The following is a 19,657-nucleotide window of genomic DNA, read 5'->3' as shown; positions in this document are numbered from 1 at the left end:
TGAGATGTAACCTACTTAAGTACAGCACAGAGTAAATTAACTTAGTTACATTGCACCACTGAAAAGCAAAATTTCCAGCTTAAATTTTCTTAATTTAAGCCAATTCAAATAAAGTTAGAGTTATTAATCAGCTTTTTTTTTTTTTAACAAAAGCTGCTGGTAACTTAAACTGAATTCTAACAAGCTGACAAAAACGGAGTTCAGTCTACTTAATGTTTTTAATTAAGCACAATATTAGGTTTTACAGTTTACTTACATGTTTCAAAATCGTCAAACAAGAATAGAATAGAATAGAATAGAATAGAATAGAATAGAATAGAATAGAATAGAATAGAATAATCCTTTAATTGTCCCACAAGGGGAAATTTGGTTGTAACAGCAGCCAGAAAGACACATATACAAACAAACAGTACACAGGACAGAAACATACACAATTTAACATATGGACAATGGTTGCTATAAACAGAGTACTGTACAGTTAGCAAGCTTTGTCCTGGTGCATAACCCAAATTCACTTTGAGTTTCAGGGTATAAATTAATGGCTGGATGTTCTCCTTCAGGATTTTCTGGTAGAGAGCAGAATTCATGGTTCCATCAATTATGGCGAGTCGCCCAGGCCCTGAACCAGAAAAGCAGCCCCAGACCATCACATTAAAACGACCATGTTTGAATGATGGTATGATGTTCTTTTATGAAATGCTTTGTTAGTTTTACTTCTTTTGTGACATCTTGAGTGAGTCATTAATGTGCTCTTAGACTAATTTTGGTTGGCTGACCACTCCTGGAAAGCTTCACCACTATTCCACTTTTTTTTTTTCCATTTGTAGATAATGGCTCTCACCATGGTTCACTGGAGTCCCAAAGTCTTAGAAATGGCTTTGTAACTCTTTCCAGACTGATTGATGTTGATGACTGTGTTTCTCAGCTATTTCTTTAGGTTGTGGTGTGAAGCTTTCCTTTTTGGGATCTTTTAGCCTATTTCACTTGGTCAGACAGGAACGATTTAAGTGATTTCTCGAATCAACAGGCTGGCAATAATCAGTCCTGGAGACAGCTAAAGAAACTGAACTGTGCTTTCTAAAAAAAATGTTGTTCACATTAATTAACAGTTCCTTTACTGAGGAGGGGCCAGCTAGGTTTGGATTACCCTAATGAATGAAATCATCATTTAAAAACTGCATTTTGTGTTTCTTTGGGTAATCTTTGTCTAATATTAAACCTCCTATCACAATGTAAAAATATAAAATCAGGGGCAAGTTCTCCATTTTCTTGCCAATAGTAAAACGAGTTCCTCATCTAGGATTTTTAAAAATGAAACCAGAGAGACACCTTGTATAGTATCAAACAGTTTTCTTTTCTATTAGCCACACAAAATCTTTTTTTTTTTTAATCTCTGAGAAGTCTGGAAAACGTGGAACAAACGTCTCCCAAATCAAAAATAATGACAAAAAAGAGGATGTGAGTTCTTCCCTTTGACACAAAATGAATATTAAAGAGGAAATTTATCTCAGATGTAAAAACGTACCCCGTATTACGTATTAAACGGTAATAAACAATCATTTCGATGTCTCTTTATTTGAGACTTTCATTTCATCTCAATTAATAATTCATGAGTCTCCTACTACCATCACAGGAAAACAAAGCTACAGGGGGTGCGGTCTTTCCTGTAGGCGAGAACGGAAGCGGAAATTCGGCCATCTCCTCGTACATTCAAGCTACAGCAGGGTCAGTAGACATTTATTTTAGATATTTATTGTGCCGGGTTGTCAGCCTTTTTCGACTCTTGAATGCGTGTATTCAGTAGTGTCCCAAAGCAGGACGTGAAGCTGGAGCTCATACGGTCTGTCAGTCATGTAGCGAACTAGCAACAGCTAACTGCTACCAGGCTAGCTGGCTAATGTGTCCGAACAGCAACAGCAGCAAAGTGATTTCTTTTATCAGTCAAAGTGGCAGGTAACCTTCACCTTTTTATCGATTTTGGGGTAATTCAGCGCTGGGACAGGAGCGACTCGTTCTGTTTAGTTACCCCGCTTTTTTGTGCCTAACTAAACCCCTCCGTGCACCTGTTAGTACTACACCCAGACTTTTTGATAGCAAAGTGATCGCAAACAGTTTCGATTAGCTTAGCTGGGAATAAGAGAGTTTGGTGCTCAGCTTTAGTCGATAAATTAAGCCTCTGCGACATAAAAATGTTCGCTTAATACCCGTGTGTGCCATTTTACAGCGGGCATTATCGTTTGCTTGCAGCTAGAAAAACGTTAGATGACAGTTTGGTTGCTAACATGTCATTTAGTTAGCCTGCTATCTTAATAGGTGTGACAGGGAGCTCAGCATCTGCCTGGCAGGGTCGTTAACGTTATCTGGGTGGGGGTCACGTCTTCGGGAGGCTGTGCAGTGTTAGCTGGATATGAGTGATAGGAGGAATAAATCAGTTAACACTTATGCCTGCTTTTCGCCTTTTTTAGTTGGCTTCAACCATACAATCCATCCTTCATATAGAGCAGCTTCCTGTGACGTGAGTTATGAGTAAATAAACGCTACAGCAGATCGTTTATCGCTTGTTCTGTATGTGATATAAGTGAGAGATCTGTGTATTTTTGGCGCTTGAGGCTGATAAAGTGTGTACTGTAGTGCTTCTGATGAAACTTTGTGGGGGATCTTTTTTCCTTCAGTGTGGCTTCAGACTGACGATATCCGAGAAGAGGAGCTATATAAAAGGTATGTTATGTCACTTATCATGGTTATCACGGATTAGCTGGCGTGTCTGAACTTTGGCACTGGGCTTCAGGAGTCTCTGAACTGACTTTTGCAATGGTTGCTTTCTGTTCAGTTATGCAACATGCTCTCATGTTTATCTGACCTACAAATCTGAACCCCTTATAGCTGTCAGGCTCATGTAAAACACTTAATGATCTTTGGAGCGGTTATGTTTTTCATATAGTATCCAAACTAAAGGCTTTAAGTTTGTGCCATTTAAAATCCATTTAAAATGTGTAATCGAATGGTTTTCACACAGCTGAAATGGTGTGAATGACAGTTTTAGCTGTGTGGTCAGATGAAGGCATTTTTGAACGTGACACTGGGGCCAAACCATCCTAAATCATCCAAGTGTTAAGAACATTTTCTGCTCAACCTTGTCCGATGTGCCTGTCTTTTTTTGTACATTTTCACTGCATTTTTAATATTCTTTGTATATTTTAAACCTAACCTGAGTCATACAGGGCAGTAGGTCTTGAAAATTAAGAACGTGCATGTATTTAACAAAATTTTCTCAGTTGAAACTCTGGAAACTATAAATTTACTATATTTGGATTATGAATTAACTAAGAATTTCATGTCAAAACAATATTCTACACATTTCATTTTGTGTAATTGTGAAATAAAATTATATATCACTCAGAAATTATTAATAGTTGGCTTTTGCAATGTGATTTTTTTTTAAATTTTTTTTTTTTATCAGTATGTGAATAAACATGGGAATTTACAAGATGGCTTTCATTTTCCCCCTCCATATTTTAGTTAGAAAATACTCTGTATTTGTCTGAAATTACAGATCCCGATTCATCATTTGATATAGTAAATTTCAGGTATTTATCTTTAATATTTGCTGAGGTATGCTCATTCAAACATGGTCCCAAATTTCAAAGTGTAAGCTAGAGAAGTATTTCATATATTAATATAAATCCAAACTTTGGACCATCTCATTTTTAGGGATATCTGCGATGTTCGAGCAGAAGGCCCACTTTGTTTTGTGATGGAATGACCCAGCAGTTTTCAAACTTTAAACCAGTGTTTATATCTGCAGAAACTAGCCTTTATGTCAGCTAAAATGGTGTGAATGACTGTTTTAGCTGTTGTGTCAGATGAAAGCACTTTTAAGTGTGACACCTACAATTTTTTTTTTTTTTTTTTTTTTTGGTCTCCAGTAAGCTCCACAAACATGCAACTTAGTAGTCGGAGTTTCTCTCAAGATCTGGTTTTCAGGTGTGTCTTGCTTGTGTGGCACAGCGTTCACATTTGTTAATACCTTACAGAAAATAAAGGCCTATTAACATCCCAGTCCAGCTGAAGCTATAAAAAAGTATATTTTTTTGTATTTTTTTTTTCCTCCTAACAGTTCTTGATCTTGAAGTGGTTGTATGTGTTTTTCTCTATACAAAAAAGTGATCAGTTTTACCACTGTGCAAATTTGATCCTCCTCACTCTCAATCAGGTCATTTCATGTCAACTAATGTAGTACATTTGAATTTCATTGGTTACTTCTTGTGCAGTTACAGTAATCATTTTTTTTTATCCAGCCACACTATTTGGGAACCACTGGTTTAAACATTGTCAGCAGGTTGATTTATTACTGCAAGTTACAACTTATTTTAATAAGTAACAAGCAGTCAGAGCTAAAATCTTATTTTTCTTTCGTTCTTTAACTAATCTCAAGTTTGTAACCAGCATGCTGTTTGTAGAAGTCAGTTTCTTTACTTTATTGGTTCAGTATGAAGAAGGATCTGCTTGAATCCGGAGAAACGGAAAGAGCGGCAATGTTTCTTGCCAGTGCTGGTTTGCCACCTGGGGGAAGGTCCTCATACAGTGGGTGGGGAAAATTTGATATTTATTATATTATAAAGGAAAGACAATGTGCTTCCTTTATTTTGATATGTTTTATTGCCTTTATTCAGTTAGATCCATAAGTGTTTTGAGAGTGATAGTTTTTGTAATTTTGCCTCTGTTCACATCAGAAAAGTGTAGCTAGCCCCTTCAGTGCTTCTGTCGGTGTCCAAATACTTATGGACCTGACTGTATTTTTGTGGCACAAGCTGAGGTAGCATCTGTTACGCAAGGAAAATGCAGATTGTGGCAGTGAGAGCTTGCATCTGGTCAGCAACAGTGTTTCAACCTGATGCGTGAGCAATCGGATACTAAAAAAAGCTCAGCAGGTAGTGAGGGATGTGCTGTTGATCCACAAAAATCATTCTGCGTGCCTTTTTTCTTTCTCCATCAGCAAACAGAATAAGTCCATGGTTTTTTGTTTTTTTTTCTTAGACCAAATTCAGGAACTGTCAGTGGTGTTGCAAAACAGAAACTATACGTTATTGCACCATAAGGTTTCCCACACTTGTGGGTATCAATCTCTTCGAATTAAAATACTCATTTAAAATCCGTCTCAAGTTTATAGTTTGTTTTAACCATGCGTGTCATTTTCTTGACATCCATACGTGACTCTGTCTCTGATTAGTGTCAGCACTGGTTGATGATATGTTGTTTTTAATAATCCGTGGTTCTGCTCTTGAGGCCTGCAAATATGGGTTCAAGATTAAAGTTTGTGGCAGTGTAATGATTAGAGTACCTGAAGTTAAGTAAACGGATCCCTTCTAAAATATTTATCTTAGTGCAACTCTTGTATAAATTTAGTCTGGTGTGAAGCTGGAAGTTGCCTAGATGTTTAGATGTGAAAACTAAATTATTGACTTTGTTAAGGAATCAAGGTTGAGGAGCCAAAATGGTTTGCCTGAAAGTGTGAACGCCATCTTTTTCTGTAAAATCGCATCCAGTTAAATTCACTGCTACATTTCTGTCATAAATTTACTTTGTTTTCATTCACGCTTTCTTGCTCTTTTTACTGATTACTTTTATTTTTTGCTTCTAAAGATGGAATTTAACATTGTCAGTAAACATTATTTATCAGTTTGGCCTGGGGTAAATCTTCAAAGAAGATGTAAAGAAGAGAAAACAGACTTTAAAACTCACTGAATAATTATTTATAGTTAGATTGTAATGTTTCTCTTCACTTGACAAGTAAATAAAAAGACAACCTGTATTAGCTTTCAGTCAGATGGTCATATTTAAAATGACTGCATTCCTATTTTTAAGCTGTTTGCTCTAATAAGAGAAAAAGCTTGTAACTGATAAGTTGTGTCTCTGTGAAGCATGTGTGGATCAGCAACAGATCATGTGATATTTGTTGCTGAATATCTCCTTTGTCCTTTTGTTTTTTAAAATTTTTATAAATGGTTTCTTTAGCTTTAGTGACAGATTAAGTTTAAGGCTGCTTGCTGTGCTGTAGCAGAAGTATCCAAGTCACAATGCATTTACACTTACATTAATCTCAATCCTGCTCCCTAGTTTTCATCCCCCTTAGTCTGTGGTTTTGGGACCCAATGTTGCCACGGGAAGAAACAGACAAACCGAGACAAAGCACTCCATGAATGAGTGGCAGCCAAGATAGAGGAACGGCAATATACCAAGAGGAGAGACCCTTTTCCTGCATCAGTCTTGTGTAACAGGTGTGCATGATATTGTCTTTATTCCTCGTTTGATGCTGATTTGGGTTACCAATGCCATCTTCCACTCACTGATTGTTCTTCTTAAAGTCTGCTGCTCTTTCTTTCAGACTCTTGTATACGCACACTTCCTTACGAGTATTTCAAGTCTTCATCGTCTTTCTTGCTGGTTGTTTTATTGGTTGTAAGTCTTGTTGATTTGTGTGCGCTGGAAATAAACTTGTATTATTTGTATTGTACTAACTATACTTTACATTTCGTCTTGCCCATCTGCTGTTCAGATTTCAACAGAGCTCAGTGGCCAGACCGTTGCCATGTCGACCTCATCGCTACGGCGACAAGTAAAGAACATCGTCCACAACTATTCAGAGGCTGAAATCAAGGTTGTCTCTTGGCTTCTTAGCTGGCTTTTCTTCTTCTGTTTCATTTTCTGCACACATTCCCATTTTGTATCTAGGACTTAAGTGTAGCAAATGCATCTCTGCCACACAGATGATGAGATTATGCGGATTCCGATAATCTAATATTTCTTTGGAGAACCTCCTCACTCTTCCCCTTGTTATGTAGAGAATGAGCTAATCTAATCATATCGTACCCATTCATTATTCTCTGCAGCTTGTGATCTGATTGAATTTATTTTGTTACTCAGAACACTGTGCACCAACATGTCACAAAGTAATGTCTGAAATAATTCCCATCTCAGTCGGTTTGAGTGGAATAATTAATGGTTTATCCCTTTTGTGTGTTCTTGTGTCCAGGTTAGGGAGGCAACGTCGAATGACCCATGGGGCCCCAGCAGCTCCCTTATGTCAGAGATCGCTGATCTTACCTACAATGTCGTGGCCTTCTCGGAAATCATGAGCATGGTGTGGAAGCGCCTCAATGACCACGGCAAGAATTGGAGACATGTGTACAAGGTTTGTGAGTCCAGAAGTGAAGTTGGGGAATAACAATACAGATTAAACACAAGACCGTAAACACAATGGGAAAACTCCAAAATATAGCATATCATTATCTCATTATTTCATCCAAAGGAAATAAAGCATGCTACTTAAATTGTGAATATTTAAAAGTAAGTTGTTTGGAACAGTTCATCAGATATCTGGTTTAATAAAAAGGGCGAATCTGGGACTTTGCAGTGTGCAACCTTTTTTTTTTTTCTGCATATTTCTGTCTTTTTGCTTAACCGAGAGACCCAAAATGTTCCTGCAAGTATTATTTTCATACTAATCTCGTGGTATTTACACACACAGAGCACCACTGTGACTATTGGTTGACATAGTATTTATGCCACCCCTCCTTCATTAGGTGCCTTGGTAAAAGCTGACAGTGGCGAACGCAGCCTTTTTGAAATGTGTAAAAATATGGCACAATTCTTACAGACCTTTGGAAGGAAAGTGCCTCAATTATAGGAGAATTCATAGTCACAATTATTGTATTAAATAGTAAGATTACAATTAATTTTTGGTTTTGCAAAAATCGACTGACTAAACGTAAAAGAAGAATGATGTCTTTTATACAAGTGTATTTCCATTAACTTTAATTCAACTGAAAAACTAAATAAAGAAATAAATGTGAACCAAACTAAATCTGCTGCCTGGCTGGAAGTAAATGTGGACTTTTATATAGAGGTTACAGTAAAGGAAAGGAATGTCCAAAACAGAGTGCAGCATAATAATCTTTCTATCAGAATCAGCTTGTGTTAATAAGTCGTGGAAACCGAAATTAAGGTTCACCTAATTGCACAGCCATAGTCTTTAAAAAAACTGCTTGGTAGACACATCACCCTTAGATGTTTTGTAGTTTCAGTGTCTGCAAGTGCGCTGCTTGGGTCCAAGCAACAAAAAGTCTCCCATCAGACATTTTGCTTGAAGCTGTGTGCAGTTCTGTTTTCTTTTCTTTTTTTATGACTGCGCAGGTTTGTTTACAGGACATTACCAAAGAGTGCACTACCTATGTGCCCTTTAAAAAAAGTTTTCCAGGAATAACTACTTATCCGCAATGTTTGAGTGTCTGCAGCAGGGAATAATTGCCACCTAAAAAGGTTTGGGGCTTTGGATGGGAATCCATGGCGTAGTTATGTCTGTAGTACAGAGATGGTCAGTAATTATGTGCGGGATTTAAAAACCGAAAGCTCAAATATTTGTTTTTATTTTTGTGTGTAAGATGTTTATTTTCTTTTTGGGAATTTTTGTATTTGAAAATTTACAGTTCTCTCCATTTTCTCTAGGCTATGACTCTTATGGAGTACCTGATCAAAACTGGTTCAGAACGTGTTGCCCAGCAGTGCCGAGAGAACATTTACGCAGTCCAGACCCTCAAGGATTTCCAGTACATAGACCGAGATGGCAAAGACCAGGTACACAGACACACCCATGCATTCAAAGCTGAATGGAAAGGAGAAGTCAGTGGTGATTAAAGTCCACGTTTGTGGAATGCAGGCGCACTCTGTAAAACGTCCTTGACTAAACTACAAGCAGCATGTTTGACTAGGTGTCTCTGACCTGTTGTGCAACTACACAAAGCCAGCCATAAGTTTTATTGGTTGTTGATAAATGAGCTTTGCTTGAGTTAAAACATTTTTTAAATCAATACAGTATGCTGTGTAAGTAACTGCTTTTATACTTGATTTTGTATCTGTTTTATGTTATGTATTAAATTAACAGTGGTTCGCTTTGTTTTTCCAGGGTGTGAATGTTCGAGAGAAAGCCAAACAGTTGGTGACGCTGTTAAAAGATGAAGAGAGACTAAGAGAGGAGAGGATCCACGCCCTGAAAACCAAAGAGAAGATGGCACAGACCTCCAGTGGTGAGACACCTACTCTAAGTAGTTAACAGACTGATCCAGTGGTCACAGTTGCAGTATTTATAAGAGGGTTTGGTCCCTTCTGTGCATATTTATCTCCACTTTAGCCTCCTCAGCCCCCTCAGCACCCAGCCTGGGGGGCAGCCTGTCGCTGGGCTCACACTCTGGGGGTGCTGATAGTGAGCAGGCTTGGCCACAGAGCTCTGGAGAAGAAGATCTGCAGCTCCAGCTGGCTTTGGCTATGAGTAAAGAAGAGGCAGAGCAGGTAACACCAAGTAGACCTGTTGAGCTAAGCTTACTGGTCCTTTACTTCAGATAAGTTTGCAGTCAGTCTAATGTACACGTCACTTATGTACACAAAGGCTTTACAAATATTGTACATGCAGCACACCTAGCTTTGCTCTCACCATTTAACCCCTGAACTCCCCCAGAATAGCACGGACCCTCTGGAGGATGCAGAGCTCCGCTATGCACTCACACTCAGCAAAGAGATTCACCAACAGGTCAGGGGCAGAGAGTGTGTCCAGCTGGCTGGAGAGCCAGTCATCAACTATCTGTCTTTCTGTCAAATGGAATTTCTCAAGCAAATGTCAAGTATTGATCGATCAAGAAAAAATGAATTAATGCTCGTATTTGCAGTAATCCTGTTGCAGTAATTCAGTTTAAAAAGTCGCATCCTAAGAGGCGCTTTTCAGAACCTCATCAAGATGTGTTAAAACTGCAAGAAAAACGTGCACCTAACAAATTAATCATCTGCCATCTAGAATTTGCATGTCACTTGCAAATATTTGCCATAATTTATTAACAATGAGTGGCTTGCAAGTATTGATTATTCTTTCTTTCTCATTGCCGTCTCTGATAGCATGCACTTAACCCTAGTCTTGATTTGAAACATTTCTTTCCTAACCTCTAACACCCTCCTGCTGTTGTAACTTCCTGTTTCTGTGTTTACTGAGTGCTAACCTTGTTTGTCTGCATCAAGTGTTTGCAGTCCTGCACTTACTGTAAAACTAGACTAGTTTAGCCTTTCAGATTTAATGTTAATGTTGCTTACTGGCATTAAAGACGATCTGTTGTCTTGCAGATAAGTCTGTGTTATGCTGTCAGTCCTCAGTGAAATGTGTTAGAATAAAGGTGGCAATAGGCAGGATCTTAAGTTGATGTTCAAGATCTCCATCTGAGCTGAAATTAATTGTTATTGATTTCATATAAAAGGCTTTCTATTTCTACTATAAAAGTTTTGTCCTTCAGGTGATAAAGAAGCTCTGCTGTGCGCAGCTACCGAACTGATACCATTGTTGGTGCAGGCAGTTAAAACCCACACAGCAGTTGGAGTATTCACCATGGCAGCATTTGATAGCAAACAAACGAACCACAGCTGCTTTTGCACCTGTATCCTCCCTCTCAGGAGCCGTTTTGCCTACCCATGTCTAAGACATCTTCCTGCCACCGTCTTCAGTTTTAGGATGCCGCGTGACAGCGCTTGTAATCTAAATTGTGTTAAGCTGTGTAAAAATTACAAGCTCTTCACACACATTGTGTGAACAGCCTTATCTTTTGCCTTTGAATCATGATTAAAGGTTAGGGTTTCCTCTTTCGCTCATACTGACCTTCAGTGTGGATTTAATGAATCTGTGCCTGTGGTGCGTTTTTGGAGTTTGCTGATGGATATAATTGTGTGTTTGTGATTGGCAGGAGGAGCGGCTGCGCAGAGGTGATGACCTGAGACTGCAGATGGCTATTGAGGAGAGCAAGAGGGAGAAACCAAAACCAGAAGAGGTGGGTGTTTTTGTTTTGTTTTAATGAATATAGAGAAGCTGCATTGGATCATCTGCTTTACTTGGGTCTGTGTGTGTCTCCATGAGTAAATTCAGCTTTGTTAGCTGTGTGTCTGATTAACAAAGTGTGACTTGACTTGAAGTGAAAACTTTCAGATACTAAAGGTGTTGGTAAAATACAGATGGACTGTTCAGCAAAAAGAAAAAAGCAGATGGTACGTGAAAGCATTATCAGGTGTCTTATTTGACTTCATGTGTAAGCAGTGTTGCTAAGGATTCAAATTTGCATGAAGCTTGGAAACACACAATGTTTTCATTGTACTGGGGAGACACATTGTGCTCCATAAAACGCACAGTGCGTAGATTTTATCATGACTGATGCAATAATCCGCTCGTTCGTAAGAAAGCTTTGGGTCCAAAGCTACTCCTCAGTGTTACACAACCCTTCAGGTCTTTCAAGTTTCAGAGCTTAAGACACATTAATCATTCTCTGAAATGTGAGATACCTTTGTGCTTTCATTCAGTTTTTTTCTCCTCTACAGTAATAAAAATCAGTTCAGCCGTTGCCAGAATTTTCTACCAAAAAGGCATCTTTGTTGAGACTGCAGATGGTCTTCAAAGCATAACTAACAGCTATTATTATTTTTAATAATAAATTAATTAATATTTCTAATTTTCAATTTTCTCCTTTATCAGAACACTATTATCTAACCTCAGAATGTCACCTGAGGTTCTACTCCCCTGATCCTTGGTTCATACAAGCCAACATTTGAGATTATCCCAATTTTATTCATGTAAAATAGTTGCTTAAAAAGACCAAACACACATAAGAAAAATGGAAGCCTCTGCAAAAACAATGGAGAGGAAGAAGGCCTTTAACCGCCCACACAGTGAGCAGTTTGGTTAAGGCTTACTTCCCTAAACTATTTGGAAAACTAAACTTTTGAAACAAAGATTGAAATCACTTTCATTTAAGTCCCAACTCAAGTAATAAATAATTTTAAAAATGTGCAAAAAACAGCGAAAGAAAAGTTGGTGCTGACAGAGGAGAGATGCCAACAATTCTCCTTCTGTGGTTTTACATCTCATCAGCACTATTGATGAATGCCCGAGAGAGAGAACAGGCTAATAAGACTGATAGAAAATGATAAATGTGCTGGCATAGTGAACCGTGTGTAATGATGTCCATCAGCTGTGCAAGCATTAATTCATTAAATGTTCTCTTGTACAGAGCGCTCTGATGGAGCTGAGTGCTGTGGACCCCTGGGGGACCCCTGCTGCTCCTGTCGTGAGCTCCGCCGGGCCCTCACCTCTACCCACAGTTTCTGCCTCTGCCGCCTCGGGCCCGTGGGGCACAGCCACCACAGATCCATGGGGGGTAGCATCACCCACATCCCCTACAAGCTCTGATCCTTGGGGTGGGGGAGCTCCGCCTGTTATAGCTCCTCCTCCAGATCCATGGGGTGAATCATCCAACAAAGTAAACAACGTCGACCCCTGGGGAAGCTCAGGTAAGGATCTTCGACCCGTGGTCATGTTTGACCTCTGTCGGCAGTCAGGTGGGTGGGACTGTACTTGTTGCTGGTGATTAAAACAGAACCTTGTCTCTGTGGGTGAAAGAGGATGTGGAGACTTTTTCTCCCCTTCACTCCACGGTTGCATTTCCCCTCATACATGTCACCATGCTGTCATAGCTGATCTTTTCATCCGTCTATACATGCTTTCTCTTTGTAGTGATGAAAGCAAGCATGCCATTCCCCCTCTGTGTCTAAACCAGGGATTTTTATCCTCTTGTTTTTACTCAGGACTGACTGTGGCTGTCTCAACCAGAGCTTTCTCTTCTCTTGCCCTCTGTATGCCTTTTTCAGTTATTTATCTATTATTTATTTATTTATTTTTTAAATGTATAAGGTTGCTTCTTATCTCTCCTTTACCTCCGATAAGTTTCAGATTATCTTTAGGAGTAAGTAATGTGGCTGTCAGTTGCATCAGTCCTCCTGGAAAGTTAACAATGGAGAGGTTGAGGAGAGAGAAACACCTCTGTTGTTGCCCAGCCCAGCTTCCTGTCCCCGCCTTATTGTGAGTTTTACCTGTAAGGTGTTGTGTTAACCCTCCCCTCCCTTGCGTGTCCTTCCCTCCCCTGTAGCTGTGACCCCCCCCAGTGCTGACCCCTGGGGTCCTCCATTGCCTCCCAGCACTTCCTCCTCCGGGGGGCCAGTAGACCCCTGGGCAAAGGACGGGCCTGTCCCTGCCTCTGACCCCATCACCTCTGACATCTGGAGTGGCTCCGCCAAACACACTAACGGCACAGGTACATTGACACTTAAAACTACGTGAACTCTCACATGCTCGGGTTCTGGCGCAAAATTGTAAACAGAATTGACATATTTTGCACACAAATTTCCAAATGCATGCACTCAGCAGCTGTCCTGTCTAACATTTCATCCTCCTTTGTGTGAGTATGTACTCGGATATTGTTTTTTGCTGTTATGAGTGCGTTTTTAAGAGTCTGATTTACTCTTTCTGCTCCTCATTACCTCGCTTAGGAGATCCAGAGCAACTAGGATCTTCAGGAGCAGGCGCTGACAGCACAGGCTCACCGGTACCCTTTGACCTGTCCTCTCTTGGTTCTTCACTTCCTGTTCGGAAGACTCCCGAGTCCTTCCTGGGCCCCAACGCAGCACTGGTGGATCTCGATTCTCTGGTGCCGTCTAAACCCAAACCCAAACAGCCACCGCCTCCCTCTATCTCGTCCTCATCAGCACACAACCCCTTCCTTCAGAACACAGGTTAGTTACAGCTGAACTTCATGAGCTCGACGTTTTGTGTCCAGAAAGACAAATTCAGTCTCGCTGAATTCCTGTGACTCGTATTTAGGGAGAGCCTGGAATATTCATGAATTTCTGTAAGCATTTATATGAAAATGACTGACATTAACATGAAACTGCTGTGTAATGGGGCTTTGCAAACTTTAGGGGCGTACCTTTTATCAGCCTATGGAAGCATTTACAGAAATTGAAAAAGGAAAGAAAATCATTGAGTTAATAAATCAGTAGAAAATATATAACTTATTTGTTTAAATGTAAAATTAAAATTTGAGTAACTGTAAAAGTAAAATGTAAGAGCAAATGTTTGCGTTTCCACCTTTATTTTGTGGGACTGAAACAAAATATGAGTATTTTATTTGAAAGATGAAAAATGAATTTAAAACATGCTTGTCAGGGAAATAAAAACAAAATGAAGATGTAAAATGATTATCACAGTGGTTTCTGATTAATTTGGTCGATCAGTTTACTAATTCAGCTCCCGTCTCTTCATTTTTATTTATTTATTTTTTTTGCATTTGCCTCACTTTCATGCACATGTCACAATATCATAATATCTGATCAACATGCAGAAACCAGGCTGAAGTCCAAAATATTGTTTTGCTTTTTTGTTTGCTAAAATTTTAAAACTTCTAGGTTAACATGGCGAAAATTGATTTAATCTTCTCTGCGAGATTTTAACTCGGAGATGTCAAACTGTCTCCATTCTTTTATTCATTATTGTGGTTTACAAATAACGTTTGTGGCATTTTCTGATTCGATAACGAGAAACTTCTTCTTAATCACAATCCACACATCGTTACCGACCAAACACAGACAATAATGGCAAAAAACACAGAAGTTTCAGAATGAACTGCTCTTTTAGAAAGTGCAATGTATTAAAAATTAATTCCATAAAACGTCTGTTAGCAAAGCAAAGACAAAACGCAACCCTTTTAATTGTATGTGCGTGCCATATTCACATTTAGTTAGTTTTTTTTTTTTTTTAAAGAAAACATTTTCTTAATTGCAAAAAATATATAATAATCTCAAATACTGTGAAAGATCATTGCATATATATCTTAATATATCTGGCTATGTGAACTAAGCCAGTAAAAATGTATCTTTACTATGTCTTAAAGGCTTTCTGATGTTAATAAGGATGATGTTATGATATAGACCAGGGGTAGGCAACCTTTCTGATGATGTGTGCCGTCTAAACTTTCCTCAGAAGTCAATGTGCCAAATGATTGCATTAGCAATAAATTTAATAACGCTCTATATTAACAGTTTCACACTATATAGAACCACTTTGTAAAATTATATTTGTTTGTAGATGTTGGCAGCTATCAGCGAATAGTTATCAGCTATTTTGAAACAAAAAACAGACACTTTTTATCCATAACAAGAACTTCATAACAGCAAATGAACTGTACAACAGAAATGCAAATGCTATTTATGGTCTCCTCACAACAATGATAAGAAAAATTAACTGGGCCAATATGGCATGTTTGTTAATGCAGAGACACACATGTTAATGTGATTTCTGGTCTCCCACTCAGAGACACAGGTCTCCGAGTGTCCAGCATTCAGACGGCTACCTGAGGACACTATTCGTGTGAGAGAAAATCTGCTCACACAGATACAGTATGTAGAGCCAAAATCTGTCAATAAGACCTCTGCAATGTTCTGAAGACAGTTAAACCTGTCAGGTAGTGATGTCCAGCAGGTGAAAATGCAAGTTCCATGAACACGCACAGCTGTGGATTCCAGCTGCGTTCGTAGTTCTGCAAACTTTGACCCCCACAGAGTCAAGCTTTCCAGTTCAATCAGCTGCATTTCAATGTTGCATTAACTCAGCCAGTTAATGCGAGACAAATCCAGCTGCTCATTAAAGCTTTCTGGTTTGATCAGAAAAGAAAACATTGGTCCATACACCTGAAAGTCCAGAAAACCTATTGTGAATTCTGTCTCAAGTCTACGGAGGTAGCCATGTATTTCCATGGTGCTGATGCTGCGCTGAGCAGACAGCTCCTGAAGCTTTTGAAGTGTCAGAATGTGGAAAGCTAGCAACGTCCCTCTCACCGGTAGGCTACGTTATTTTTAGCCAATTACAAGTTGAATCTGGTAGTTGGGGTTGTTAGCTAAGATACCATCAATAAGAAGCGGCACAACTACTGTGTCTATGTGAGCTAATTTGCGATGTGCACCGCTGGCCCGGCCATTTATTTGAATGCACCTTCTCAGATTAATTCACTGCATGTCGTGCCCAGGGCTGGACTGGGACAAAAAACAAACGAGAGAAAAGCTGATCACTGATCAGTTTCATGATTGGAGTAGCAACAGGAGAGGGAAGGGGAGAGAATGAGAGAAGAGGCAGCTGTGCAGCGTATAGACCCAGAATAACTCCAGCTTTGTGTCTTTACGGGACAAACTTTGTTTCTTTTTAGCTCCATATGAAACGTGTAATATTTTCTCTGAATACGAGACGATTCTGTTTTTCTCTACTAACTAACCTTATGAATAAAATAAAGTTCACTATCAGTAACATCATAGCACCCACCCAGCTGTATAGAAACTCAGTCATGCTAGCTAGTACGCAGTATGAGTTATTGTAACTGACGGTAAAAAGTAAGCCCAACGAAAATAAACTACACCTAAACTTGGTTTATATCTGACCCAGATAGACTGCAGGTCATAACTTCTTATCGGAAGTTCAGTTCACCTGACACTCGGACCGGCGGCCGCCTCGGGTCTCTCCTCCTCCTGCTTCCCCTTTCGCTCATCCACCTGCTGGCCTCTGTGGATCCTCTGCCACAGCAACCACCAAACAACTGAGTTATTTTTACACATCGGCCAGCATCTGGCCAATCCACCACCATTCATTGTTTATGCTGTTACAAAAAAATAATAATAATCGGCCCATAAAAATGAAAAATTACCATTGACCCATCAAGCAAATGTCCGGTATCCCGATGGCCAGTCCACTTATGGCCATGCCATCAGTTAACCCAGCTGGCAAGCGTGCCCAGGGTTGCCGACCCCTGGTATAGACGTTAATTAATATTAACAATAATTCACTGACCAACCTAACAACCCTCGGGTCAGTTTAATGGCTCATGAAAAAAACTTTTATTTTTTATTTTTTTTAAATATTAATGCAATCTAAATAATATTTTTTTTTATATCTTTTCACTTTCAATCTGAAAAATGTTATGAAAGCCTTGTAATGAATATGGTCTAGTACACCCCTGCCCCCCTTTAGACTCATTCTGTCTGCTGCAAGTTGTTCCTTCCATGTAAAATATGACAGCTGCCGTCAGCCTTTAGAAAGCTGTATTTGTAATTTAACCATTCTGATATCAGACTACGTTAACAGATCGTCTGCATGTTTAATACAACTCCACAGCCTCCAGCTCCACATTAAACTGTGCCAATGTTAATAATAACATTAAATTAAAAATGTGTTAGACGAGTGAACTTTGATTTATCCCGTGTACGTGTTTCTTCTGTCCCAGGTTCATCTCCTGCTACTGGCATGGCAGTGACTCCGGGCAGTACCATTTCCAGTAGGGGGGTTTCTCCAACACCTGCATCATCCAACCCTTTTGGGGTGGCTCCTCCTATGACCTCCATCTCACCTCAGCCCTCCTCACTCGGCCTTAGCGGCCTCCGCACCAGTCCTGTGCCTCCCAATCCCATGCTGGGCATGGTGCAACCAGGAATGGGCATGGTGCCAATGAGTATGGGAATGGGGGCTCCGGGAATGGGCCTGGGCATGATGCAGCCCAGCCCCATGAGCATGCCGTACAGCGGGCTCTCCCCAATGGCACCCCCAGGCTCAGGTCTGATGGGAACCGGAGTCGCACCACCTCCTCAGCTGATTTTGGGTGGGCCCACAGGACCAGGAGGGGTGATGGGTGCTGGAGGATCAGTGGGAGGTGGAGGAACGACGGGCACAAGCACCAACCCATTTCTTCTTTGAGGAAGTGTCACCACTACTTGGCTCACCTTTCAGCCTCCTCTGTCATACCTGCTGCCCCCTTCAGTCCCCCCCCCCCCCCTCACCAATGCAATTTGTGTCCAAAAAGAAAAATGTCTACATCTCTATATTTAAAGAAAACAAACAAACGAAAAAAAACGAAATCAAAAAAATGTTTCATCTTTTCCTTTTTTGAAAGCATTATTTCATTTCAGAATAATTATTTCGTTTATTTAGTCCTTTCATTTCACAGGTTATTTTACGGGTGGGAAATAGAGATCTATTTATTTTGTTTTAATTCTGTTCTGTATCGTACTTCATGTATTTGTTTTTGTTTTTCATTTTTGGTCCTTTCAGTCCTGTCTTGAAATGAAGGTAAGTCTGTGATACCTCGAGGCTTTTTCAGTAGTGTCTCTATTCTAACATTACTGCACTGGGAGAGAGGGAGGATGAGGAGACAGCCACTAACAAACTGGACAAAGAAACTGTTGTACCTGCCTCTTCCTCTTCTCTCCCTCTAGGATGAAGACAAACACTGAATCACTGAAATGAAACGAGTCCATGAAGAGCTATTTTTAATGAACTGTAGACTGAGATACGGGCTGAACAACCTGCATTAACATTTCAGGCACAATGTGGTCAAATTGTTTCACTTTTAATTTAATGGTAAATGTAATTTATTTTTTCCAACTTTTTGGGAACAAATAAACAAGGAGGATTGTGTGATGATGCCATCTAGATCAAATGCCTTTTCCCCCCCCTTTTTTCCCTATTCTGCTTCTTCCTGGTTACTGTAGAAAACCTAAAGAGCTCTGACATCTGTGATCCAATGGGGGGAGGGAGGGAGTGATGTTCGTTGAAAGAGTGTGTGTGTGTGTGTGTGTGTGTGTGTGGGTGGCAAAGTGCGAATGAGAACACAAATGCTCATTTTTGAGTGTGCAAGTACGCAATTGTTCAAATGTTCATGTCTTTGTATGTGTCTGTCTCCATTTTTTTTTTTCCCCCCCGTGTCCGATCTCATTTCAGTGACTCAGAAAGGAAGAATCCACATTGATTATTTTTGCTTTTGGAAGTTGTAATAATAAGATGTAATGTGGGGATTTCAAATGAGGTGTTGTAAGGGTCACCTTTGTTTTTTTGTTTTGTTTTTTCCCTGCCAATCATATTTCACACTCTTCTTTTCAGTAATTAAAAGCAGTTTTTCTTAATCACACATTTCATATGGGATTCCTGGCATGCAGGTGTCCTAGAGCAGCACTGTCCTTGTGTTTCATCCCCCTTTCCTTTGGAGAGGGACGGCAACTGATGCTTCTTTAAAAATAAGAAATAAACAAAAGACAATTATTTCAGCAAATGGAAGGAGATAAAACTGGGACTCGACAATATGCTTTTCATGCTGTTCTTTTAATTTAGTTTGATGAATTTATTGTTATTTTATATCAACAAGAAGAATATCTCTTTTATCGGGTAAGGTGGAATTTTGTGTGGTGTTGACTGTGAACATTCACATTTGAAAAGTAAAATGGAAAAAAATCAGAAGAAATTTATGAAATAAAACAAAAACACGAAATGTCTTTTGCTTTTTCGTTCTTCCAATGTGACTAAAATCTTGTTTCATTATTTGAGTAGGAAGATGGGAAATGAGTGCATTAATGCATGTAAGGTGAACTAGCAAACACCGTCGTAGTTACATGCGGCTGTCTTCTTGTTTGATGGCAGATACTCCCTTCACCCTGGCCAAAAAGGCTAAAATGACCAAAGAAAAAGTGGAAAACAGTTAAACATGAGAGGTTTTTGGACAAAGTTTGTTTTTTCCATTGTTTAAGCACTGCTTCCAGCCAAGAGTGATGCCATAAATCCCCTATAGCTGCAGAAAAGGCTAACATTGTTATCTTTTTACAAAAAAACAGCTGAACATGACAGGTTTTTGGACAAAGTGTGTGTTCTCCATTCTTTAAGCACTGGTTTAAGCACCGGCGTTTCAAAAGTACCGGTTTGGTACTGGTATCGGAT

At 39.5% G+C, this 19,657-nt stretch overlaps 1 protein-coding gene across 5 annotated transcripts; it reads left to right on the top strand.

Moving 5' to 3' along the window:
- Positions 1–1,625: 1,625 nt before the first annotated feature.
- On the top strand, positions 1,626–17,759 carry epn1a (epsin 1a). Of its 5 annotated transcripts, none has more exons than XM_026184835.1 (15): positions 1,626–1,725; positions 2,466–2,515; positions 2,673–2,718; positions 6,118–6,278; positions 6,557–6,658; positions 7,034–7,192; positions 8,506–8,634; positions 8,963–9,083; positions 9,188–9,345; positions 9,512–9,583; positions 10,776–10,859; positions 12,090–12,369; positions 13,005–13,169; positions 13,405–13,647; positions 17,181–17,759. In XM_026184835.1, exons 5-15 carry the CDS (start codon positions 6,590–6,592, stop codon positions 17,645–17,647), a joined length of 1,947 nt encoding a protein of 648 aa, XP_026040620.1. In that variant the 5' UTR covers positions 1,626–1,725; positions 2,466–2,515; positions 2,673–2,718; positions 6,118–6,278; positions 6,557–6,589; the 3' UTR covers positions 17,648–17,759. The 5 variants fall into 5 exon arrangements, with proteins under 5 accessions (XP_026040620.1, XP_026040619.1, XP_026040624.1 ...); XM_026184836.1 differs by lacking the exon at positions 1,626–1,725 and adding an exon at positions 1,732–1,953; XM_026184834.1 differs by lacking the exon at positions 2,466–2,515.
- Positions 17,760–19,657: the final 1,898 nt, after the last annotated feature.

Source organism: Astatotilapia calliptera, chromosome 11 (assembly GCF_900246225.1).
Source record: "Astatotilapia calliptera chromosome 11, fAstCal1.2, whole genome shotgun sequence".
Lineage (NCBI taxonomy): Eukaryota > Metazoa > Chordata > Actinopteri > Cichliformes > Cichlidae > Astatotilapia > Astatotilapia calliptera.
Note: the sequence above shows the minus strand (reverse complement) of the source record. Positions and strands in the feature narration are given on the sequence as shown.